The sequence below is a fragment of the Ipomoea triloba genome, chromosome 4 (assembly GCF_003576645.1).
Source record: "Ipomoea triloba cultivar NCNSP0323 chromosome 4, ASM357664v1".
In the NCBI taxonomy this organism is placed as follows: domain Eukaryota; kingdom Viridiplantae; phylum Streptophyta; class Magnoliopsida; order Solanales; family Convolvulaceae; genus Ipomoea; species Ipomoea triloba.
In genome coordinates, this window is record NC_044919.1 from 34,030,995 (window position 1) to 34,058,634 (window position 27,640).

The window sequence follows — 27,640 nt, forward strand, 5'->3', positions numbered from 1 at the left end:
TTTTATATATTAATGTTAAACTTAATATTATGTAAAATGGTACGGGATTGGGTAAGTACTATATAACAAACTAAAATTAAAGTAAAATAAATTGAGATTTTTTTTCATAAAAATTATACAATTGCAATAATTGTCCAAGATAAATTGAAATTTAGGATATATTTTTTGAATTATTTGTTGCAGAATCACTGATTGAATGGGGCTTGTGTGTCTCCCTGGTAAATGGATCTTGTTTGGATGTGTGGTTGGGTAAAACAGAAATTCAGTGTGAAGTGGCAGGGGACTGTGTGATGTTTCCCACCATGTCCAATGACACGCACGGCTGATCCACTGGTACCTGCTCACCAAACCAATATTATAACACAGTTTTCTGAAAAGTGAAAACACATCATATTTTTTAAATTTTTTTTTATTTTGGCTATTTAAGTTAAAAAAAAAAAGAGGTTAAATCAATCACTTCAACGTAGTACAAAAAATGTACAGAATAATATAAAAAAATGAGTAAGAATATGAGCAAAAGCAATTACATTGATGGTTTTTCACCTTTTTTTTTTGAGTTTTTTGACAGTGAAAAAAAAGAGACGTGATAGAGGAAAGATGAGAGAAGAGTTTTGATAGTCCAATTTTGTCAAAGAATAACAGATAAAGGCGCTGTTTGGTAAATAATCAGTCTATTAGCCAATTTTGGCTTATTTAACCACTATTAGTTGTTTGGTTAATAAGTTTTTTGTAACTCCAAAATACTAAAATTCAAAAGGCTACTCAAAGCAGCCTTTTCAATTAGCTTTTTGAGAAAAGAAATTATACCAAACAGCTATCAGCTAACAGTTAATTTATCAAACAACTTTCTATCATCAGCCAATGTTATCAACTAATCATACCTTCTAACCCAAACAACTAACAACCATTTACTAAACAGGGCCAAAGAAACAAACTTGTCCAGTTGATATACACGCAAGGTGCTTTCACGCACTTGTTAAGAGATTAAATGATTGTTAAGGTCGTGTGCTTGAATTTCAGTGAGGCGATATTAACTCTTCGTTTTTGGGTAGGTTAAGAAAATAATTATGAACAAATACTATATTATAACAAAGTAAGTAAACTCAATATATATATTAATTTCTTTCATAAAAAAAGAATAGTACATTAGTACAATTATTATCTAAAGACAACCCCATGATAAGGATATTTCATAGCTAGCAAGTAGCAACTGAAAATCCAAAACAGCAGGCAGGCAGGCAGAAATGGGGTCTGAATGTAGGTACGTTAGAGAGCACTGAGGGGTTCCTTTCGATCGTGAGGATAGCATTCCTAAATTATATTGTGAACCAAGTTTACTATGAACCAACATTAACCTGTGAACTTGTGAAGGATTACACCACAATTATTACATGATTTTACTGCTACAGCTCCCAGACATGCCTGGAGGACCTTGCGGTGCAATTGTATCCGGGTGAAATGCAATCATGTAGTAAGTACGGTGCAATGAAGTTCGCAGATTAAGGTTGGTTCTCACCTGATTATGGACCAGTTCACTATACCCTTACTTGCCGTTAACATATTATATACTTATAAATAAACTGAGAGTACATAATATGTTAACTGCAAATGTGTATAATCTGTTAACTGAAAGTGCATAATTTGTTAATTACATAATCTAGACATGGTCCACAAATGCGTATAATGAATGATAGACAAAAAGTGACATAATTAGTATATATATATGATGAATGGCAAAAGTAAATTGCACTTACAAAGTGACCAGCTCCAAGAATCCAGTAGAAATGCAGGTTCTTGTATGACTTTGTGAACCCTCTTGTAGTTTGGTCATTCCCACAATACATTGGAGTCCTGTCAATACTCTTGAATGTTTTTAGCCCTTCCCACCTGCACTCCATCATAGTAAAAACCATAACATAAGACTTACTATACACAGTTAACTATTACACTAATTATTGAATATTTACCAAAAGAAAATAAAAAAAAAACATGGTTTTATTTAATGAGATTTACTTTAGTTTCTGAACCCATGCTTCAGTTCCCTTGGTGGCACAAATGAGATCAACCTAAAATCATCAAACTCCAACACATGTCAATTCTTCTTCAAAGGTGTACCTGGTACAAACTTAATCTTTTACAACTTTTTACCTTGTACTTAGTACAAATAGCACTAATGTCGATCAATATCTTAAACTATTCGTCTTTTTATAACATCTAAAAAAACACAACAATTTGATAACTTGCAACACATTTTCTTTTTCAATTTACGAATTCTTTTAAAGGAATATACTGGAAGCCTTACTTGTCCATTATATATCGTCACATTCACTCCTTTACTCAATAGCTCATCAACCTGTACACAAAAAGAATATTAAAATTATATCACCTACAAAGTTATTATAAACTATACTCTAACTCTCACTTTAAATCTCGTGCTCTCTTTGCACCTTTGTTTTTTTTTTTTTTTTTTTGGTCAATGTTTATTTTTATGTATATATAATACCTCATTAATCCTTGGCCTCATGAAGTCACCGGCCATAGTGTCAAAGACGGAACCAGACTGCTCTCCCCACCTACAAAAACACAATCTTGGTTCACCTTCTTTCTCAATGAATTATAGACTAATACATTAAAAAAAAAATTAAAACAAAAAAGTAAAGAAAATTAAGAAAAAGAAGAGAACAGAAACTTTACTCAAAATGTGGTGGGATAATCTTTAACTTTTTTTTGATGGCTCCATTCATTAGGCTGTCAAGATCACCTCCAGAACCTGGGGAAGCCTTCAAGGATCCCAGATATGATTTGTATCTCTTCATTACTAAAGATTGTGATGTTGTGGACAAAAGCTCCTCGTCAGAATCCAACATAAAATTGTAGAAATCCTGCAAATTATTCAAATATCCCCAAAAAAAAAATTAGGATAAGGGGACTCGAAAGACCAATATCAGCTACGGGTTATTCTAATTTAATTCGATAGGTAGAATAATCCCGTAAATTTAATCACCACTCCATAATTTCTTGCAGAACTGACATGGGGTCAAAAAGAGTTGTATGGAAGCAGAATATACCACAGAATTGCTGTAGGCACTTATGACATCTTCAAGTTTGGACCAGAGAGTAGTTGCCTCTTCAAACTGGCCTCCAACAAGCTTCTTCTTAATTTGATTAGCTATACTGTTTTCTGAAACATGTTTGGTTAGACAACTATATATATAAGTGGGGCAACCCAACCAAGTTGATCGAGTTGTTGCCTTGATAACCACAAGTTCCCAAGCTCAACTCTTAGGATGAGCGGCCTATTAGCCTTCTTGGTTTGAATTGACAACTTAAACTGGTTAACCTTCTTGTGATCCTTTGCCTGTTAGGATCACAAGACGGGGGTTTAACACAATCGCACACATAGATGTTTCAAGTTCCAAGTTGACTTGATAACCACAAGTTTCAAGTTCAGCTCTCAAGGAGAACGGCCTATTGGCCTTCTCGGTTTGAAATGGTTAGCTATAAACAACTTAGACTTGTTTATTTTCTTGTGATCCTTTACAGATTAGAATCACAAGGCGATGTTTACCACCAACGCACACATAAATGTTTGATATGGACCTGTTTGATAATTCCAAGCCATTTTCATCAATCCTTGAGACATCTTTCAGCAGAGGTCCCCAAGACAACTGCAGCAGTGATAATGTTGAAGTAATATTTCATTTAATTACCCAAAAAAAAAAAGCATATAAAAAAAAAACTAATAGCAGACAGGGTTACATACCACAAAATCTTCGGGTGAGATCCAACTATCACCTAATGCCACTCCTACAAAAATAAGTAATTTTGCCATGTTTACAAACTCATAATTCAGCTAAGTAATTTCGTGACAATCCCAATCGAGTTGGTCAAGTTATTGACTTAGTAATTATAAGATTTCAAATTCGACCTAATAAGAGCGTTTATTGACTTTCTTGATTTGAATTGAGACTGGGGACTTTTCCAAAAATTAGAGTTAAGTAATTCCAAAAGAAAAAAGAAAAGAAAAGAAAATTAATCAGACATTATTACCCCCAAGTTTGAGCTTCAGTTTGCCTGCTTCAATGGCTTTGAGAGCTGACAATCCAGCAGTAACAGCAAACTTTCCTCCATAAGACTCTGCTACTATGTATAAAGGGCTTTTCTGTAAATTCACATCCTTATTGAAAACTTTTATCAGTAGAGTAGTTAAATCAGTTGCTGCCTCCACATCAGTCTTCACCAGCAGCTTTGTATCCTCCACAAAACTATACCCAGTTCCAACTGGACAATCCTATATAGTAAAATTTTCAATAAATACCCAAAATAAATAAATAACAAATTGATTAATTCAAGTTTTTTTTTTCTTGAAAGTATGAAAAGAATATTTTAAAATGTAAAGAAACCTACCACAAATAGTAGATCAGCTTTTTTCAACCAAGTTGAATTTCTAGGCTCCAAATTTACATCCAGAGGCCCAATCTCTTGAAAATTCCCAATTCCTACCCCTGAAGCTCCCTAATTTTCATTTTTCAACAAATAAAAGTGTGAATAGCTAATTAAAATTTATAAGTAATTAGTGCAAATTAAGGAAAACAAACTTACAGGTCCACCCTGCAACCACAGAATGATTGGCCATGGCTTGTTTGGATCCTCAACTCTGTACGGACTTTTGTAGTGCCACCAGAACATATGCGCTTCTGTTTTTCCATACACACCCAAACAAGGATTAAAATGGAACAAAAACAAGTAATCGAAATGCGTTTATAAGCGAATGCCATGGCTACAGGCCTACAGTGATGAGAATGTAAGCATTTTTGAAGAAGAAATGAAGAAAAATGAGAAATCTGCATAATTATAATATATATATATATATATATATATATATATATATATATATATATTACTTGGTCTGACTTGAACGTAGCCCCAAGCTTCGGATCCATCGCCGGCGGTCTTAGCTCCGGCGCCGCCAAGATGGAAAAGCGGTGAAGACAGCAAGAAAGAAACCAGCACATAAACAACAACGTTAAACTTTTCCATTCTCGAAAAGCTGACTGGCTACAAATATGCCTGCCACCACTATTTATATACAAAAGGTGTGAGAACAGTCTGGCTGACTAGCTCAATTGGTTTGACCAATCACCTTAAAATCTTGTTCCAGCAATCATTTAAGATTTGAATCTCACTGAAAACTTGAATTTGAGATTTTAACTTATCAGAGATGATAAATGTGAAGATTTGGGAATTAATGGGAATTAATAGGAAGATTTATAATTTATCTCTCTCGTGATTCTTGAACATGATTTTTGAGATTTAAGATTAGTTTAGCTTAACTTAAGAAACGTTATTGCAAGTGTGGGACAAATGATGTTGGTGTTATCCGCTGGCGGATGTGGGGGAGGGAGGTGGGGTAGAAAAGCCGACCGCAGAATTGACTTTTCAGAACAAATTCCGGTTAAAATCTTCTAATCAAATGTTTTGTTCTCTTCTATCTGACTATCTGTCATGCCCAGTCCTATTCACTAACATATTCACATTTACACTATTCTGATGAGTTGTACCAAAATTGTAATTAATGAATAAATTAACTATCAAATACCTTGTGGTCGAGCGGTATAGCTGTGACCCTCCCACTTGAGAGGTCATAGGTTCAATCCTTACATTGTAACAGAGTCAAAAGAAAAAAAAAAATAAAGTAACTTGTAATTCTTATCAGAAGGTATTCTGTACTCTATAAATAGTATAAAGTAGCAATTGATATTATTATGGTACTTTTTTTTCTCTTACACTGTTCTTACCCCTGCTATTACTCGTCCAATTGAAATTTACAGATTGAAAGATTTGATTGCACTAATTGCTCAATTCCCAAATGCACAATGAATTCACTAATAATGACCAAATAGATGTACGCATAGAAAGTATATGCTGACCACGTTTCAGTCACTAAACCGGATATCGTAGAACCAAAATTGAAAATGAAACTGAAATTCAAGTTCTAACTAAAATAATAATAATAATAAAATTTACATTATAAATCAAGTGCAAGACAATAATAATAATAATTATTATTATTATTGTCGTCGTCGTTATGTTGTTAAACTCTTTTTTTTTTAGTAACTTAAAATTTTAAATGTTTTATATTAATTTTTTTTTAGAATTTAAAAAATTTTGAAAAGTTGAACTTGGATACTATCAAAAATAGAAAAAAGTAATATATATATATATATAAAGATTTGAATTGGGGAATCATAACTAATAAATCTTTGGTATAGACATTTCTCTTGAGACACACATGATGATAATAGCATATCACTGTCTGCCATATTAGGAAGTGAAATTTGAGAGTACGACTATGTTTGGCAAAATCTTGTGATGAAATGACATAAATCTTTCAACCTCCGTAAATTATATCGTGGATCAAAGTTCAACATGCACATGTGAGTCATGGTCGGCATTATGTACTTGCGGAAGGTATATAATATGTGAATTGTAGTTAAATAAATTGAAGGTATATAATAATATAATAATTGCATATGCATGATGTAAGTTTTGTTTGGTAAATTGCAATATAATATGATGAAGACTTTATGCGTAAGAATAAATTCAAATTCATGATTTTTGTATACAAAAATTATGTTTCGCGCATTCCACAACTCCTTTTACAATATATCCCATTTTAACTATAGATACAACTACTTTTTCATATTTACATCTTTATTATTGTACGTAAGTTCCAAAGCATATGCAGACACAATGCCCCTTTTATTTATTGCATGTGTTGCACCTTGTTAGACTTGAAATAGATTAATTCTAAGGTCATATATATTACCGTTCTTGTGCAGTGTATCTAATGATGATTAACAATTCCAAAGCGGAAACGATTTTTTTTTCCATAAGTGAATAAAATATTAATTTCAATTGGGAAATAATAAGTGAAACTATTATTTAAAATAGACGACAATGGACTGAATAATGAATATAGTTGGTCCACCATTCGCGTTCTAAAAATATATTATTAGCGATCAGAATTATTAATAATCCTATAATCTACCTCTACCTCTACAAATACAAATACAAAACTAATAAAAACTAATAAAATTAGGCCCTAACAAGAATCAAATAATATTGGTGTAATAATTTGTTGAAATGAGTGATTCATATTATTTTTATTGTAATATTATTATTTTTATTTTTTCAAATTTACCTATTTACTTTTCTTAAATACTCATGCATTCCGTCAGTATAAACTTTATAGTGAAATATTCTATTAACTATTTATTAATTATTCTTAACTTACTCATTGTTTTTCATAAGGAAGGTTTTATGTTCGAACCCCATCCCAACCAAAATTGACATAATTGTTAAACATATACTATGGATATGCTAGAGTGTATTAAAAAAATACATCATAAAATTTAAAATGAACTTTTTTCAATTATTTAGAATCACCCATAACCTAATGGGGTAACTCAAGTGGCAAGTGAGCTCTCTTTGTGGGGAAGAATTACAGGAGAACTCGTGTTTGATACCCATAAGTGACGATGCCCCTTGGGCCAGCTTCCGTCCTTCTCGGAGCGAACGTGGGTGTACCTGGACCGTTAGACGGACCTAATTTACAATATATATTGCACCAGTTAAATATGAAAATTTTGATAATCTTGCGCCATGAGCGTGTGATATCTAGTATCCTAATACATTAATAAAAATTGTATTTTTAGTTCTTTAATGATTGATAAACTTATGATTTACTCATCTAATGATTAACATGTTTTTATATAGCCCAACTTTAAAATTTTTTAATAATTAAAATAATATGTGATGGGAAATACCAATTAACACTCTTTGTTTGTGTTAATTTTATTACCTTTTAGTTTGTCACATAAATAATTAGTAAAGGTGACAATAAGTCCTCACTAATAAATGCATGTACAACTTGATACAATAATAATTTTGGTAGCAATGAAATACAATTTGAACAAAACATGTTGTGGTCACATGTATTTTCGTTTTTTGTGTGTGAAAAAGTGCATCGTCACTTATTTATTAATTTTTAAATATTTGTGATGAAAATTCCATTGGTGAAAATGCAATGTTTTAGTTACTTCTTTTGGTCCCAGATACGTGTGTGTTTTTGTTTTTTTTTTTTTACAAAAATGTTCTCAATTATTTCTCACTAAAATTGTGTGAAAAGCCAAAAGAAGAGAAAGTCACAATGAGTAAAGTGACACTAAGACTGTTGTGGCTTTTCACTTATTAGTGACCCCTAACGACTAATAATCAATAATCAATAATGAGTAATAATTCAAATCCAGTAAGTAAAACTCAATAAATAAACACTTCATCTAACTTATTTTACTCGATTAAAATTAAGAATTTAAATAAATTTTATAATAAAATGAATTAGACACGTAAAACGAGACATTGATTATGGATAAAATGGTGAATGAAAGGGGACTGAAAACGAGGTGGACTGTTCTTCCATGTGAGGTTTGGCTAAAATTCAAGGGTGTTGTAACCAATTTTGGAGTATTGCAAATACTTGTTATACAAGCATATTTACTTGGGATGTGCGAAATCACGTTGGCGCTCCAAAAATGGGACAATCGGGTTAACAAATGCCAAAATACATTAAGCTAATTTTAAATCCTTAATCATATCAATTATGCATAAGCGAAATCACGTTGCGTGTCAGATCAGATCTGATTCTACGTATATTGAGGATTAATTGCAATATTATCAAGCGAGATTGATTGGCCTGAGTAATCGTGCACTCTCATTCCTTAACAGAGGTCGATAGTTCAAACTCTCTCTTGTATTAAAAAAATCAATCTGATCAACACTTTATCCATTGATTAGGTAAATTAATTTGAGTATAATACGAAATTATGTGCGTATTATGATTTATTAAAGACACCTCATGATTTGACTAAAAAATTACAAATTATCTCCCAAAACCCAGCGAAAAATGCTTGTATATGATGAGGAATGAGTGAGCATTTGAACAAAGTTTGTCTTTTCTTTTGTTTTCTACCTAAATTTGCTTGCAACGTATTATTCACCTTATTTATGTTTTTTTTGGGGGGGGGGGGGGTTAAATACCCATCTAAAAAAACTTATAAGAGTGCACAATTTATATCGTGGAGTATGGTCTATCTCGCATGTGGATTGTGGTTTCAAACAATGTCGTTTTAAATTAAGTAGGTAACAACGTCAATTAGTGGGCAATTTATATCGTGGACCAAGGTGCACAATGCATTGTGCACCCCTTAAGGAAATGAGTTCTGTGTATTCTATGCAATCGTTTTGTGTATTCTAGACAATCATTTTGTGTATTCTAGGCAACCGTTCTGTGTATTTATGTTAGTAACACAGGTTGTGATGCGTTTGTGCATTCGTTTTGACTCCGGGGCTTAGCATAGCGATTTGTAGTTTGACTTAATGCCACGATCGAAGGTGGTAGTGTGAATATTCGAAAATCTCACTATAAAAATGAATGTGAAAAAAAACTTATGGAAGGTGTTGATTGGATTTCTTATGGGCACATTAAGATTAGGTTTTGACTAGTGGACTGATTGAGTAATTCGAAACTTACCTCTGCAGTAGCTTTAGTGGCAAGGTCATGTGAGACTCAATTAAGTATTTTTTTTTAAAAATAAAATATTCGTTCTTTCAATGTTCAATGCTCAAGAGAAAATTCACCTCCTAATTAATCATCTACGTGATCCCCTTAAAAACAACAAACAACATTTGTATTTAACTTATTAAAAAAGGTCTATTTAGCCACTCTTCTCTCTCACAAACACATGTATTAAAGGATTAATTGAAATATATCTTCTAAAACCCCACAAGCAATGATGTTGTTTCTTAATTGAAATATATATTCCAAAACCCCAAGGCCGGACAATGATGATGATATATAATTATATATAATGGGGAAGGAGTTATCACTTTGAACAAAATTTAATTTGTCTTTTGTTTTGTTTCTTAAATTTTTCATGATTAATAAATAATATTGTTCACGCTGGTCGTAGCATAAAACCACATATAAATACCCGGAGTATTCCGGGGTTATCGAACCACAGGGAAGTGGGGTATCAAACACTAGTTACTAATTATATTCGCAAGAAGCTATTCCTACGTTAACAATGGATGATTATCTATGAATATGCAAACAAGATAATTAAAACAAGGCAAACGGGTTTTTGTATTCAAAGAGATACAAGCGGGATTTTTGGGAGTTGAAGTGTTTAATCACCTAGTGCCAATCTAAAGTGAAATAATTATTTGGGTTAAACAAGTGTGGAGAATTGTCATCTAAAAGGGAAAGGTTACTCTCGTAACTCAAACCCAAAATACGGTAATTGGGATACTCACTCTCGTGAGCTACTCACAATATAAAATCGGGACTAAGCAATAAATGGAATACCCACTCTCGTGGGCTATTCACAATTGGAATACTCACTCTCGTGAGCTATTCACAATTAATCCCTTAACCAAATTGTCCTCTCTCGAGGTGCAATAGTCAAGTGCAATTGCGGGTGCTCTTTGATTCATAGACAAATCTAGCAAAGGTACAATTAATCATATGCATCTAATTACAAGTATCAATAACATAAATCACAATTGCAACACAAGCAATAAACCCAAATAGATATTTCATTAAAACAAATTAAGAACTAGGCACATAGGTTCATAAACACTTTTATACCCAAAAATCCCAAAAGAGAGTTTTAGCCTAACATGGCTAAAATAGATCCAACAAATATTCAATAAAGTTCAAAATAGAAAAGAGAAAGGAAGATATTCTCCCAAATGATGCCTCCAAGCTCTTTTCTTTGATCTCCTTTCCAAAAGTTGTGATGATTTCTTCTTTGGCTTTTGGAGATGATGAAGCTTCTATTCTTTGTTCTTTTTCCTCTTTTTCTGACAAGGACCAGCAGCCAACAGGTAGGGTTTGAAGAGAAAATGATGTTTTTAAAGTGAGTGGAGAAAGAGGGGCAAAAATGACAATTTTTAGAAGCTGAGAATCGCAGATCTGCGACATTCGANGAGCTATTCACAATTAATCCCTTAACCAAATTGTCCTCTCTCGAGGTGCAATAGTCAAGTGCAATTGCGGGTGCTCTTTGATTCATAGACAAATCTAGCAAAGGTACAATTAATCATATGCATCTAATTACAAGTATCAATAACATAAATCACAATTGCAACACAAGCAATAAACCCAAATAGATATTTCATTAAAACAAATTAAGAACTAGGCACATAGGTTCATAAACACTTTTATACCCAAAAATCCCAAAAGAGAGTTTTAGCCTAACATGGCTAAAATAGATCCAACAAATATTCAATAAAGTTCAAAATAGAAAAGAGAAAGGAAGATATTCTCCCAAATGATGCCTCCAAGCTCTTTTCTTTGATCTCCTTTCCAAAAGTTGTGATGATTTCTTCTTTGGCTTTTGGAGATGATGAAGCTTCTATTCTTTGTTCTTTTTCCTCTTTTTCTGACAAGGACCAGCAGCCAACAGGTAGGGTTTGAAGAGAAAATGATGTTTTTAAAGTGAGTGGAGAAAGAGGGGCAAAAATGACAATTTTTAGAAGCTGAGAATCGCAGATCTGCGACATTCGACGCGTCGAAACTCCAAAAAATGAGGCAGAATGGCCTCGTTTCGGCACTATAAATATTCGACGCGTCGAGTGTTGCATTCGACGCGTCGAAACTCCAAAAAATGAGGCAGAATGGCCTCGTTTCGGCACTATAAATATTCGACGCGTCGAGTGTTGCATTCGACGCGTCGAAACTCCAAAAAATGAGGCAGAATGGCCTCGTTTCGGCACTATAAATATTCGACGCGTCGAGTGTTGCATTCGACGCGTCGAAACTCCAAAAAATGAGGCAGAATGGCCTCGTTTCGGCACTATAAATATTCGACGCGTCGAGTGTTGCATTCGACGCGTCGAATGTTGGATTCGACGCGTCGACGATATTCCTGGGACGCAGTTCCAGCTTGCAGCCTGATTTTGACCATTTTCCCTTTCGAATCAAGCCTTGATGTCTTCATAAGAGTTGTAGCCCTTGAAGTCTTCTTTCCAATGGTTTAAGAATCACCTCATTTGGATATTCCTACGCTGAGATATGGTCCAATTACCGAGGTGTCGCCATGGTAGCGGGAATTTCAACTCTTTGGCTCGTTTGGATTGGCTTTTGCTCCCAAATGGTTCTAATGCACTTCTAAACACATCAAAAACATCTAAACCAAGCATTATACCATTTTAAATATAAAAACAAAGAAATAAGCATTGGATACAACATTTTATCACACAATTAACTATAAAACCTACATAAAAACACAAGTAAAATAGGTACAAATGAGAGTGTATCACACGCCTATTTGGGCTCATCTCTTATTATAATAAAGAGAGGGGATTTGGCCTATAATATTGCCCCATTCTCCCTCCCAAGATTTTGTTTTGTTTTTTTTTTTAAATGGATTGCTTAATGAAGTAATCTGATTTGAATACCTAATGTATTCCACTTTCCAATGCTATTGATTGCTTTTTAACAGAAGTAATTAATTAGTATCATTACCAATGTATATTTATTACTTTTACAAGTTACAATAAAAGTATGCATGCTAAAAGTTAATAATTACATTTTTTTAATCTAAATTTTAGTGGGAAGTAGCCTATAAATACTGATGTCTTGAGGTGAAATTTCACATTCACATTGAAACACAACTGCACATTGAGAGAAAAAGATCAGAAAATAAGAGGTGATAACTCATTCTTACATTTTTTGTGTTTATGCAGTGATATATAGATAACTTTTTATTTGATTTTCTCATTTGTTTTGTATAATCAGAAAGCATGATAGACACTAAAAATTTCACACATCTCTACCTATTCCTGTAAAGAAACAAAATACTGATGTCTAGATGAATGAAGAGAAAGTTAGCGTTGCAAAGTTATCAGTCAACAGCCGCCCGGTATCAGCCACCCAATTATTTTCTTTTCTCAGTCAACAGAAGTCCGCCGCAGAGACAGTCTCAAATCTCATCCCCGGTCTCCTCCCCCGACCTCCGCCATCTCTATTCGCCTCCGCCGTCGCTCTTCGCCTTTGCCATCGCCTTTCGCCTCCGCCTCCACCTTCGCCGTCGTTGTCCGCCTCCGCCCCCGCCCCTGCCGTCGCCATTCCCCTCCACCTCTGCCTGTCCGCCATCGCCCTTCTCTGGAGTGTTGGGAGATGACTTTTGGAAGTCAAAAAAAAAAAAACAAAAATGATAAGAGAGAGATGTGACCTGTCAGGATTGAGAGAATGGTTTTAATTGCTTTTGTTTTTACTTCTTTGAGAAATGGTTTCACGTGACAGTCTTGGAAAATGAAGATAGTTTTTTTTTCTTTTTTAAAGAAAGAATGGAGTTAGCAGCAGAAACATGCACTTTTACTGTCTTCTATATAAGAACTAAGTGGGTATATTTTTTATAAATGTCTTCTATATCTAAATAAATGGAATACAATGTTTTGATGTTAAAGTCTATTATAGCAGTGCACCATAAGTATGTGATGGTGAGGCTACCAATTTATAATGTATATTTGGAAAAAAAAATTATCAAATTATGACCATCCTAATGAATTTTGCGCTGAAACAATAAAAATTGGGATGAATATTAAGCGGAAAAAAGCACAATACTAATTTAGTACACATTATTATCATAAAAAAATTTAGGAAAAAAGCTAAAATAATAATTTAGGCCNCGACGCGTCGAATGTTGGATTCGACGCGTCGACAATATTCCTGGGACGCAGTTCCAGCTTGCAGCCTGATTTTGACCATTTTCCCTTTCGAATCAAGCCTTGATGTCTTCATAAGAGTTGTAGCCCTTGAAGTCTTCTTTCCAATGGTTTAAGAATCACCTCATTTGGATATTCCTACGCTGAGATATGGTCCAATTACCGAGGTGTCGCCATGGTAGCGGGAATTTCAACTCTTTGGCTCGTTTGGATTGGCTTTTGCTCCCAAATGGTTCTAATGCACTTCTAAACACATCAAAAACATCTAAACCAAGCATTATACCATTTTAAATATAAAAACAAAGAAATAAGCATTGGATACAACATTTTATCACACAATTAACTATAAAACCTACATAAAAACACAAGTAAAATAGGTACAAATGAGAGTGTATCACACGCCTATTTGGGCTCATCTCTTATTATAATAAAGAGAGGGGATTTGGCCTATAATATTGCCCCATTCTCCCTCCCAAGATTTTGTTTTGTTTTTTTTTTTAAATGGATTGCTTAATGAAGTAATCTGATTTGAATACCTAATGTATTCCACTTTCCAATGCTATTGATTGCTTTTTAACAGAAGTAATTAATTAGTATCATTACCAATGTATATTTATTACTTTTACAAGTTACAATAAAAGTATGCATGCTAAAAGTTAATAATTACATTTTTTTAATCTAAATTTTAGTGGGAAGTAGCCTATAAATACTGATGTCTTGAGGTGAAATTTCACATTCACATTGAAACACAACTGCACATTGAGAGAAAAAGATCAGAAAATAAGAGGTGATAACTCATTCTTACATTTTTTGTGTTTATGCAGTGATATATAGATAACTTTTTATTTGATTTTCTCATTTGTTTTGTATAATCAGAAAGCATGATAGACACTAAAAATTTCACACATCTCTACCTATTCCTGTAAAGAAACAAAATACTGATGTCTAGATGAATGAAGAGAAAGTTAGCGTTGCAAAGTTATCAGTCAACAGCCGCCCGGTATCAGCCACCCAATTATTTTCTTTTCTCAGTCAACAGAAGTCCGCCGCAGAGACAGTCTCAAATCTCATCCCCGGTCTCCTCCCCCGACCTCCGCCATCTCTATTCGCCTCCGCCGTCGCTCTTCGCCTTTGCCATCGCCTTTCGCCTCCGCCTCCACCTTCGCCGTCGTTGTCCGCCTCCGCCCCCGCCCCTGCCGTCGCCATTCCCCTCCACCTCTGCCTGTCCGCCATCGCCCTTCTCTGGAGTGTTGGGAGATGACTTTTGGAAGTCAAAAAAAAAAAAACAAAAATGATAAGAGAGAGATGTGACCTGTCAGGATTGAGAGAATGGTTTTAATTGCTTTTGTTTTTACTTCTTTGAGAAATGGTTTCACGTGACAGTCTTGGAAAATGAAGATAGTTTTTTTTTCTTTTTTAAAGAAAGAATGGAGTTAGCAGCAGAAACATGCACTTTTACTGTCTTCTATATAAGAACTAAGTGGGTATATTTTTTATAAATGTCTTCTATATCTAAATAAATGGAATACAATGTTTTGATGTTAAAGTCTATTATAGCAGTGCACCATAAGTATGTGATGGTGAGGCTACCAATTTATAATGTATATTTGGAAAAAAAAATTATCAAATTATGACCATCCTAATGAATTTTGCGCTGAAACAATAAAAATTGGGATGAATATTAAGCGGAAAAAAGCACAATACTAATTTAGTACACATTATTATCATAAAAAAATTTAGGAAAAAAGCTAAAATAATAATTTAGGCCAGAATATAACTAACATAATACATAAATAAAGAAAATGACATCACAGTACTTTATCATCATTTGCATACAAATTTAGATTATTAGCCTTTTATTATTGAAAAAAACCACCCAAACAATAAATATGAACACTATATAATATTTGTATGTTATATATATATTAATTATTGGAGTAGGCTGCAAGTTACACTATACCCAATGTAGACAACAAATTTACTTTCCCCGTAGATCTAGGCATCTAGCATTGTTGCCATGCAATAATCATTGATAGTCAAAATTACGTATCTTTGGCTGATATATAGAAGTCAGACTGAGAGTTGAGACTATGAGTATCTGAAACTCAGAAAGTGAGATGACAGACGAGACTCACCGGGAGGTAGAGAATCGGAGACAGAGTCACGGTACAATGGAGAGGCAGAGATGGATTCACGAAGATATTGAGAGGGCTAGAGGGGTGACTCCGGAGGTAGAGAATCGGAGACGGAGTCATGGTACAATGGAGAGGCAGAGATGGATTCACGAAGATATTGAGAGGGCTAGAGGGGTGACTGGGTGCGAGTTGAAGAGCCAGAGAGAGAGAGAGCAATGGGTGGGTGAGAGCAGCGAAGGGTGAGAGATAAAGACAGTGAGTATGAGAGTGGTGAGTGATGGAGAAGATAAGAGACGAGTAAAAGAGAATTTTATGTTCGAAACCCTAAAGTGAATCGTTCCAAAAAAATTACAATATTTTAAAAAGTTATAATTGTGGTAAAACTATTATATATTTGGAATTATGCTAAATATTATACTTAAACCTATTGTTTCATTCTAAATTATGCATTTAAAAAATTTAAAAATATTGAAAATTTTCAAAACTCATATTTAAGCCTACAATTTGTTATTTTACATTTTACTAAATATCTTTTTTATATGTACTCAAAAAATAACTTTTTTATATTGATGTTTAATTAGGTGTTTTGTTGAATACAATTTTTTATGACTAAATGATAGCAGTCAAGACCAACAATATGACCATGGAAATATAGTAGAGATCTTAACTTATGATTTTACAAATAAATGTTGGTTGCAACAAAGAAATATGTATCATTTTGAAAATTGAGGGGCGACATTTACACACCACTAATAATTTAGGGGTGACATTAATAATTCACATATTATTGAGGGGCATAAATTACAATTTTCCTTTAAAAAATTGTATAAAGATTATTATTTTACGTCTCATTTAGATTTGTGAAAATAATTGCGTTGTAATAATGTGTGTTTATTTTAAATAATTTTTAAAAGTATATTAAACAAATATTATACTGTGTTAGAGTCAATAGTACTCAAAAATTATTTTTTGAACAAATTTTAAATTTATAATAGAATTTAATTCTTCGTATTATGTTAGAATATTTTGAATTTATTATTGATTTTTCGTATTAAAATTATGAAATTATCATAATATTACATGAATTTTATAATATGTTCTATTTGTGCATCACAAATTCACAATATATAAGTGTAATTATGTAGCTTTTTGTACATGTTTTATACTTAATTTATTATTTGTCAGAAAAAAATGAATTTACATGCAATCACATATTCATATCATTTAGTTAATATTGCATACTATCGCTTAATACTCTTAGAGTATATTCTTATATAATTGATCGAATTAATACTGTGTATCGCACGGGTGAAATTTTAAAATACTTTACATTCAACTCTTTTAATATAGTTTATTATTTTTAGTAACTAACCACCTTAAATATCAATTTATATTTTAATTACAAATATTTATGTTCATAATTTTATCATATCAAATTAACATAATTTTTAAATAATAAAAATTTATAAATGAGTAAACATCATATTTCCTTATTATATATGAAATTTAATAACATAGAATTATTTTAATATTTTAAACATTTAGTCCGTGCATCGCACGAGTAGCATACTAGTTAGGATAAGAATTGCAATGTGCATGACAATTCAATTGACAAAAGTAATCATATATTCATATATAATATTCTTAAATAAATAGGAACTAAATAGCCAAAGGCCTTGTGGTCAAGTGACATTCGGTGTCTCGATTAACACTCCCACATGGATAAAAAAGTAAAATAAAAATCATCCCGTGTGAATAACACCTTGATAAGTTAATGGTCCTTTCGTTTTGATTGTTAAATCAAATTAAAGATTAATAATCGGTTGGGTCGTGTTTAAACCTTTATAAAACTTTTACATTGTCATACTAGACATTATTATGGTAAGACTATTGACTCTTTTACAATGCAGTATTTGTTCATAACTACTTTCTCAAAATATGAAGCACAAAAAGTCAATATTGTCTCAACTGAGGCTTGAACCTACAACCTCTCACATTAATTTGGTGCCACTGGACTACAAGGTCCTTGGCCACCATAACTTACTCATCACAATTCTTTGATTTACTGGAAAGTTCGTAACTAGTACCGATGGTGCACTCTGAGTAAAATTCGCCTTGTGATCCTAACTGACAAAGAACCACAAAAGATAAATCAACCTAAGTTGCCCATAGCTAACATATTCAAACCAATTCAAGAAGGCCAATACACTATTCTTACAGAGAATCAAATTTAGAATTTTGTAGTTATCAAGCAAACTATCCAACCAAATTAATTGGCCCTACTCCTCGCAATCCTATTGGGCAGGGGTGTCGGTGTTTGGAGGCGAGAAACTTCGCATTTTCCGGGTGAAGTTAAACATCAAATAGCTAGAATGATTTTTTTTTTTCATCATTTTATTAGGAAGCATTGTTGAAAAGGCAGGAAGCCATGATTAATGAGCTAGCTAGATAGGAACAAGAGACCTTGGCCGGCATGTGCTTTACAACTATATCATACATATATCATCCTTTACTGTCCTCACTAGTCACTAGATTGGCCCTCAATTGCTCCTCTAATGATGTTGAGGTATAAAATTTGGAATCTTCTGACGTGCTACTAATGATGTTGAGGCATCAAATAAATGCTTAAACCTAGCTGGTCTCCTGCACACCTTGATTGACCGAAAATTTTACGCTATAAAAAGAAAACCAGAATATTTATAGATTTTTTTTTAAATTTTTACTTTTTTTTTGAGAATTTTAATTTTTTACTTTTAGTCTATGACTATTATACATCTTCATGCATAGCAATCATTTTTTACACATGTAGTCATTAGTTATTAATTTTTAACATTTTGTGAATGACATCAAATTAATTACTGTCACATTTTGTCCTTTCGAACAATTTTCTTGTTAATATTGTCTAATTTTCATCAATTGTAACCCAATACCACAATATTTTATTGTGTTGTCTATATGCTACTTAAATTTAAATAACTCATATAATTATCATGTAAGAGATTTTGGATAAGGTTGGTTGAGAAATTGATCAAAGGACCAAAGTCATCTCTCTCTCTCTCTCTCTCTTTTTTTTTTTTTTTTTTTTTCATTTGATTATTAAGTTTGGAGGGATGGACATGGACTGCCCATTGGCCATTGCTTCCTGTATCCACCGCTTGCAATTGTAGCCTAATATATGATTAAAAAATAAATAAATAAAAGTCCTATTTTATTTTGTAGATATGTATATATGTACATGTGTGTGTATATATATGCATTGTTCTCTAACAAAGAATATATATAGGACAAATTAGAGCACCATTTGCCTTAAAAAAAATATATAGGACAAATTAGAGCACCATTTTAGCTAGTCACAATCATATACAGTATATAATACGGAGTAATAAATATTTTAACATTGGTTTCAACTTTCAATCTTTTTAACTTTTTCTTTTGATTTTCTGGTCTAAACCTCCATCACAGTGGGTTTTTAACAACATTATATATAATTTACTTTAATAAAGATATTTGAGAAATTCCTAATTTTGTTCTCTGAATAGTTTTTCTTTTGTTAGGTCTCTGTCCATCGGTTTGAACAAATTGTATTTGTTGATCAGTTGTGCACAACATTTCACATTTAGTTCCTAATATTATATCATTTAGAGACCAAATGTGCAATATTGTGAATAATTGAAGGATTGTATTTGGTCAAATTGATAAATAGAGACTAAATGTTTAAAATTAAAATAATTCAGGGGTTAAAAGTGTTATTCTTTCAAGATTTTATTTTTTTTTTGTATTTTTGTATTTTAGCCACGAGTTTAGTGTTGTATATTATTGACTGAGTAAATTCTTTTTCCTTTTTTTTTAATAGCTCTAGACTATTATCATATGGTCATATTTAGTCATTTTTTGTTTTTAATTTTGTCTGATTATATCATTCATTTTAATTTGTTTATTCAATTAGCCTTTCGATTAAATTTTTATCATTCTACTATTTGATAAGGAGTGCTAACATGTAATTATCATTCAATTGAAAAAGAATTTACATGAAACTGACAAAAATTACATGTTTAGGTAAAAAACTTGAATGATAAAGTTACATATTAACACTATTTATTAAGCAGTAAAATGATTAAAAAAAACATATGACTAATTGTGAAAAGTGCATCAATCTCTCTCTATAGCAAGTTGTGACTAAGAAACGAAGCATTATGAGAAAGAAAAAATAAAACGAAAAAAAAAGAAAAATTAGCTACCTCATTATTCTCATTTATTGCCTGTAATTGTCATTGTTAATTTCTAGGTGGCTTGATAATATTGGAGATGCAGTCTTCGTCAACCATGAATAAATGTTTAATATACTGAATGTATATTATTTTTTTTGAGTACTACTGACTCTGTTACAATGTGGTATCTGTTCATAGCTACTTTCTCAACCTTCTGAAGCACAACGAGTCAACAGTTGCCTGCACTGAGGCTCGAATCCACTCTCATCATCCATGTAGGAATGTACATTATTAATGTACTAGAGGTTTATTATTCAATATAATCTTCAAAAAATAAATATTTAATGTATTAAAAATATATATTATACCAATGATCCATCTTACAAGGAAAACCATGGTCAATAGTATAATGATTAATCAATCATGTGTTAGGACTACATTTTTACCAATTACGAAGTATTGTATTATGGATCATTGTCCACATTACCACATATGAGATTCTCCGAGTACAGTGATTTTACTATGTTTAATCCTAAACTTTCAAATTGATAACCTGTGGTCTTTCAACTTTCAAATTGTAACCATTTGTGGTCCAAGTTAATCACTCATAGAGTCATAGTTCTTCAACTTTCAAAATTTAACTAACAGTGATCCTCTTGAAAGGATCATGTGTAGTTAAAATTGGATAGTTGAAAGACCATGGGTGGTAACAATTTAAAAGTTGAAAGACCATGGGTGGTTAATTTGAAAGTTTAGGACTAAACGTAACAAAATCATTATATTAGGAGGACCCTAAATTGCAGTAACTCCATATATATTCATTTAAGTATAATTTGTTTAATTTTTAAAAATTCATTTTAATATACTGTACATTAAAAATAAATATTTATCAGTTATCCACTTTACAATATTAATCATGATTTAGGGTAAACTTTCCCTATTTTTATTTGGACTGCTACTTTTTTACTATAAATCTTAACGGGCCAGCCCAATATGACTAGACGGTGAAGCATTTAATATGGACCATGGGCTATGTGGCGTGTTGACAATTTGTATTGTAACATTGTAATGTTCATTGCCTTTAAAGTGATTCTTCATCTTGATTACATTTGAATTGTCATGCAGGCTGTAGGCTGTAGCTAACATCTAAAAGGGAGCAATAAGCCAATAAATATACCAGTAACATGCAAAATTAACAAAAACAAAAACTTAAATTTTATAAGGAAAAACAGAACATATATAATATCAAAATACTCCTAAGTTACTTTTTTTTTTTTTTTTTTTAAAATATCGATGGAAGCTCGTAACCACTACTTGAGAGTGTGGACCACGTAAAATCCAATGTGACTAGCTTGACTGAAGGGTGTTGGTAAGAATTGAACTCGCAACCATCTTTTACGACATACGAAAATCATGCTCTACTTACTCGACCACCCTCTCGGACATTTTTTTAAAATATCAATAGAAGCTCGTAACCACTACTTAAGAGTGTGCACCACGTAAAATTCAACGTGGTTAGCTTGATTGAAGAGTGTTGGTAAGAATTGAACTGGCAATCATCTTGTACGACATACGGAAATCAGGCTCTACTTATGACCACCTTCTCGAACATATACTAAACATACCTTTAACATATAGGTCGGATGCATTTGAACACTCTTATAATATCTTCTAAAATAATTAATTAAGGGTGAGTCTCTTTGAGCTCCGTGATACGAGTTGGACCAAAATAGAAATGTGACTTATACCGAAAAATATAATACTAATTAGAAATAAATTCTTTGTCATTTATATGAGTTTCTTTTGGACAAAAGTCCGAGATACTGGCCCAATAATAAATAAATAATACAAGTTATAGCCCAAATAGTAGATTAGGAAATAAATAAATAATACAAGCTATTAGGAATAATAATATTGTTGCTAAGAATCAAACTATGGTGTATGGTTAGAGGTTAGGACCATAAACAACCAAGCTATGGAGGTTATTATGATCTAAGAGATGATGTCTTAAGAAGAATTAAGGGTGTCCATATAGTGTAGAGGGCTTTTCGAATGGTTGACAAATGTATGTCATTGACTAGTCTTCGTTCTTGGCCACACATGTGCCCTCCCACTACTTTGCAATCAGTGCATTTCCCATGCATAACTAGAGCTTCCTACCATCTAGTATACAAGATAAATAGTGACTTGGTGGGTAGGGTGTGTTGTCTTGTGGAGGTTGCGAGTTTGACACCCCTTGACAAGACATCCTTTAATGTTTTGCTTAGCTTCATTCTTCACCCCTTGCAATAAAAATAGACTCCCACTTGGGCCAAGACTTTCCCAATAAAAATGGATCCCTAGGTCCATGCATGGCCTCATCACTTACTATCATATATGATTGTTATATAATTAAACTATTTGTTTTTTGAGTATAGGTTCTGAATATCCAACATCAAATTTGTTCTTTCCTGAACTATATAGCATCAAAGAAATCCTATATCTAAAGTCTAATAGTGTAGAACCTTGGACGAAAAACATGACCCAAAGAATGTAAAATTTTTGGACCAGGGCTACCTTGCATCTTGGTCCACAATATAACTACTATGCCCATTTAAGTAAAGTCGTAATCCGATTTTCCTCCAGGCACATAGATAAATATTAAAATAGAGCAAATTTTCTTTTTAGTCATCGATTATTGATAGGGATGACAATTTCAATCCGGCCCGCGGATAATCACCCGAATCCACCCCGCATGGATCGGGTTTTTTTGGGTGATAGTGGGTGGTGGGTCGGTGGTGGATCTTAAAAATGTAAACCCGCGGTGGGTCGGGTTGGATTCGGGTTTTATGTACGAAACCCGCCTAGCACCCCACCCGACCCACCATGTGTGTACACATATATATATAATAGTAAAATAAGTAGTACTAGTATATAGTTAATTATAAAAGTTTCAATAATTTTGGGTAACTTTTTAGTATTTTTATATCTAGACTACTAAATTTATTTTTTTTAAATTAACAATTTAGATATTATATTATAATATTTCTATTATTTTATGTTTTAGTATAACTAATGAATTTTATTGTTTAATTATGTCTAAGTAATTTTGATACTCCATATTATTTTTTGAAAAAAATAATAAATTGATAAGTGGTGGGTACCCGTAGTGGGTACCCGCACCCGGTGGGGGTGGGGATGGATTTTAAAAAGTCCACCCGATGCGGGTTGCGGGTGGGGGTGGGGGTGGGTGGAAAAAATGAAAGGTGGGTCGGGTGATGAATGTAGCCTTCCCCGACCCACACCCGACCCATTGTCATCCCTAACTATTGATGTATTATCACATTTAGTTATGCACTTTTATTTTTGTCACATTTCATCTTTAATTTTTATTTGCTTGCCACAATTAGTCATTCTAAAATTTTGTTATTTCGCCAGTTAATAATTATGGCTAATATATAATTTGATCATTCAATTAAAAGACTTTACAAGAGAAGAAGAGAAATTCCATATTGGGCAAGAGGCTTGAATAATAACATTAGTATTCTTTATTAAATGGTTAAATGACAAAAATTCTAATTGAAAATTAATTGTGACGAATAAATAAAAACTAAGGATGTATTGTGACGAAATTAAAAAGATAGAACAAAATAGGAAAATATCACATTATCACACTAGTAAGAGACAAAAGTAAAATATTTTTTTTTTTTGAAAACCAGACAAAAGTAAAATTTGTTCTATTAAAATATATTAAAACAAAATAGAAAAATAAAAAAAATGACAAGATCATGCTAAATTTGGAAATGTGATTATGACATTAAAAATTAATAAGAATAATAGTAATAAATAATGGTAGTATCCCTATATGGTAAACTTGCTTTTATGGGATTCCCAATATGGATATTGAGATGCCACTTTATTCATTATCTGGATTTACTATAATGGGGAGGGGGTGATATTTGGATTGAACAATGTCCGGATACATTTGTATGTGAACATTCGTTAGTAAGATTAATCGGCACGTGAAGGTAACGGAGGCTACTTGACGGCATACGCAACAAGCAACTAACGGCGTCGTTGACAAATTTTTCGTGTGTTTTTAATTTCATTTGTTTTTATTTTTAATAAATATAATATAATTATAATAGAGTCAGTATTATTAAAAAAATATATAATATTATTAATTATATTTTAGCTATAAATAAATACAATTAATTAATTCAAATGGGGTTTGTAAATTAAAATAACAATAAAATAATTTTAAAATAAAAATCACACTTTTCATAATTGAATTATTAAAAAAAAAAGCACTTTTAAATTAATTACTTAATTATAATGTCATCACTTAGTCCATTAATTATGGGTAAAATGACTTTTTAACCCATCCTAACAAAAGTTCAAGGACAAGAAAAAAGTCATTTTTCAAAAAATGGAGTGACAAATAGTGTTTTTTTCCTATGATTTATAGATGAAAATTGTTGTGAAAGACCTTGTGGTCAAGCGGGATGAAGTGACTCTCTCAAATAGGAAGTTATGGATTTGAACCTCAGTGATAGCAATATTATATATAGCAGATAGATATAGATAGATGAAAACTGTCATTTTCTAAATTTAAAATGATGGTGAGATCAGTACTTGAAGGATCTGCTAAAAATAATTAATGTTTTTAAATTTTTCTGATCACAATATATATATATATATATATATATATATATATATATATATCATAATTTTGAAAATTCTGCCTTTTCCGGCGAAGGAGAAAGCAGACCAACTGGTCGCCTTCTCTGATGACTGGAAAAGGCGTGACTCGTTGGTCTCCTTCTCCAATCACTATGAGTATAATTTCTTACCACTTTTGCAGGTGGTTAGAAAATTCTGCCTTCTCCGGCGAAGGAGAAAGCAGACCAACTGGTTGCCTTCTCTGATGACTGGAAAAGGAATGACTCTTTGGTCACCTTCTCCAATCACTATGAGGATATTTCCACAGCCAGCAACAACTTTGCTAATGTTGATGGTTTCTTTAACTTTGTTGCCCCCTCCCTCGTGTCACTCAGAGTCAAAATGATTTGCTCCTCCGTCATTTTGAGGTGAAGGAGGTAAATTTTGTTTGTTCTCTATGTTTCCTAATAAGGCCTCGGGGCCTGATGGAATGAACCCTGGGTTCTACCAATACTTTTGGGATGTAGTGGGTATGGGTGTCTCTGCCTTTGTGCTTATATGATTACATACATGTATGTTTCCTGATGGTCTGAATTTGACTAATGTGGTTCTTATCCCTAAGAAGACGATTTCTGAGTTTGTGTCTGACTTGATGCCAATTTCCCTATGTAATGTTGTAGGAATTGCAGAAAAAGATTTCTGGTCGCCTTCTCTAATGACTGAAAAATGCGTGACTCATTGGTCACCTTTTCCAATCACTATGAGGATATTTCCACAGTCAGCAACAACTCTATTAATGTTGATGGTTTCTTTAGCTCTATTGCTCCCTACCTCGTGTCACTTAGAGTCAAAATGATTTGCTCCTCCGTCATTTTGAGGTGAAGGAGGTAAAGTTTGTTTGTTCTCCATGTTTCCTAATAAGGCATCGGGGCTTGATGGAATGAACCCTAGGTTCTACCAACACTTTTGGGATGTAGTGGGTAGGGGTGTCTCTGCCTTTGTGCTTATCTGATTACATACATGTATGTTTCCCGATGGTATGAATGAGACTAATGTGGTTCTTATCCCTAAGAAAACGATTTCCGAGTTTGTGTCTGACTTGTGCCACTTTCCCTATGTAATGTTGTAGGCATTGCAGAAAAAGATTTCTGGTCGTCTTCTCTAATGACTAGAAAAGGCATGACTCATTGGTCACCTTATCCAATCGCTATGAGGATATTTCCACAACCAGCAACAACTCTGCTAGTGTTGATAGTTTCTTTAGCTCTGTTGCCCCCTCCCTCGTGTCACTCAGAGTCAAAATGATTTTCTCCTCCGTCATTCTGAGGTGAAGGAGGTAAAGTTTTCATGTTCTCCATGTTTCCTAATAAGGCCTCGGGGCCTGATGGAATGAACCTGGGTTCTACCAACACTTTTGGGATGTAGTGGGTAGGGGTGTCTCTGCCTTTGTGCTTATCTAATTACATACATGTATGTTTCTTAGTGGTCTGAATGAGATTAATGTGGTTCTTATCCCTAATAAAAAGATTTTTGAGTTTGTGTCTGACTTGATGCTAGTTTCCCTATGTAATGTTGTATATAAAATAATGGCAAAAATGCTTGCTAATAGGATGAAACCGTTGTTGGGGGGAGGTGATTTATGAGTCTTAGAGTGCGTTTATTCATGATAGGCTTATTACTGATAATATATTGGTTGCAACAGAGGTTAGACACTATATGAACAGGAAGTAGTTGAACAATGTGGGTTAGGGAGGGGGGGGGTGGGGGGAGGGGGGCGCTTAAATTGGACATGGCTTAGGCTTATGATCGGATATGATTGTTGTTTTTACGGTGCATGTGGGAAGCTTTGGGGTTTGCGGACTGCGGTGGGATGGATGGATTTGGTATTGGAGTGTGTCACTTCTGTATCTTACGATATCGTGATAAATGAGATCAATGGTGGCTAGGTTAACCCCTCACGTGGACTTAGACAAGGTGATCCCCTATCGCTTGTTTGTTCATTATTTATGCTGAGGATCGTTCCCTACTGTTGCGGCAGGCTCAGGCTTTAGGTTCCATTTAATGGTGTAGGGTGGCGAGAGGAGCCCCTACTATCTCACTTTTATTCTTTGCTGATAATAGTTTGCCATTTTTTAAAGCCAATGACTAGGAAGTAGGAGTGGTCAAATAGTGTTCCCGTACATATGAGTGCTTCTCTGAGGAGGTAGTTAACTTCCATAAGTCCAACGTTTGTTTTAGCGGAAACATTGCAGAGGTGGATCATGGGTGTGTGGCAGCTTTGTTGGGTGTTGCTCAGGTTGATAATTTTGTGAAATATTTGGGGTTGTCTTCTTTTGTGGGGAGAAACAAACGGGCCGTTTTCACTTACATAGAGAATAAGATCAGGCAAAGGATTGGTGCATGGAATAAGAGGTTCGTTTTGCGACAGGTAAGAAAATTCTTCTCAAAAGTGTGGCCCAAGCTATGCCTACTTTTTCTATGAGTGTCTTCTTAATCTTTGATTCTCTATGCTTGTTAATTGAGAGAACTATGAACCAGTATAGGTGGTTTTCGGGTGGATAATGTGGTAATTAAGGGGATAAATTGGACGATGGCTTGAGATCGCCTATGTGTTTTGAAGAAGTATGGTGGGTTAGGGTTTAAGGATCTTTGTGCTTTTAATCTGGCAATGCTAAGAAAAAAGCTTGACATTTCCTCACAAAGCCGCAATCTCTTGCAGCCCGAGTCTATAAAGTAAGGTACATTCCTAGCTCCTCTTTTGTTGATGCCACTCTAGGTAGTTGCCCGAGCTTTTGTTGGATAAGTATTATGGCTGCACATGGGCTGATTTATAATGGGGTAAGGCGCAAAATTGGTAACTGGGCC

General features: G+C 33.3%; 1 protein-coding gene and 2 long non-coding RNA genes across 4 annotated transcripts; 2 read left to right on the forward strand and 1 right to left on the reverse strand.

Moving 5' to 3' along the window:
- Positions 1-56: 56 nt before the first annotated feature.
- On the reverse strand, positions 57-5,220 carry LOC116017785 (serine carboxypeptidase-like 51). Of its 2 annotated transcripts, XM_031258418.1 has the most exons (13): positions 4,905-5,207; positions 4,603-4,697; positions 4,408-4,515; positions 4,051-4,291; positions 3,764-3,807; positions 3,601-3,668; positions 3,069-3,174; positions 2,695-2,882; positions 2,504-2,573; positions 2,303-2,353; positions 2,014-2,066; positions 1,755-1,887; positions 57-337 (listed from the first exon to the last, which is right to left on the reverse strand). In XM_031258418.1, the coding sequence occupies exons 1-13, from the start codon at positions 5,038-5,040 to the stop codon at positions 263-265; spliced, it is 1,368 nt and encodes a 455-aa protein (XP_031114278.1). In that variant the 5' UTR covers positions 5,041-5,207; the 3' UTR covers positions 57-262. The 2 variants fall into 2 exon arrangements, 1 of the variants encoding a protein (XP_031114278.1); XR_004097964.1 differs by lacking the exon at positions 57-337 and having other exon boundaries at positions 1,849-1,887; positions 2,014-2,115; positions 4,905-5,220.
- Positions 5,221-12,727: 7,507 nt separating this feature from the next.
- Positions 12,728-13,379, forward strand: LOC116017732. Its single transcript, XR_004097955.1, has 2 exons — positions 12,728-12,773; positions 12,863-13,379. It is a non-coding gene; the product is annotated as an uncharacterized LOC116017732 (long non-coding RNA).
- A 1,153-nt stretch (positions 13,380-14,532) lies between these two features.
- LOC116017731 lies at positions 14,533-15,184 on the forward strand. Its single transcript, XR_004097954.1, has 2 exons — positions 14,533-14,578; positions 14,668-15,184. It is a non-coding gene; the product is annotated as an uncharacterized LOC116017731 (long non-coding RNA).
- The last annotated feature ends 12,456 nt before the right edge of the window (positions 15,185-27,640 follow it).

Coding starts and splice junctions, on each gene's coding strand:
- LOC116017785 (XM_031258418.1), bottom strand. CDS start 5,040: ATGGAAAAGTTTAACGTTGTTGTTTATGTGCTGGTTTCTTTCTTGCTG. Junction 3,175..3,600: donor GGCTTGGAATTATCAAACAG/GTCCATATCAAA, acceptor TTCAGAAAACAG/TATAGCTAATCAAATTAAGA. Junction 2,354..2,503: donor TGAGGCCAAGGATTAATGAG/GTATTATATATA, acceptor TTTTGTGTACAG/GTTGATGAGCTATTGAGTAA.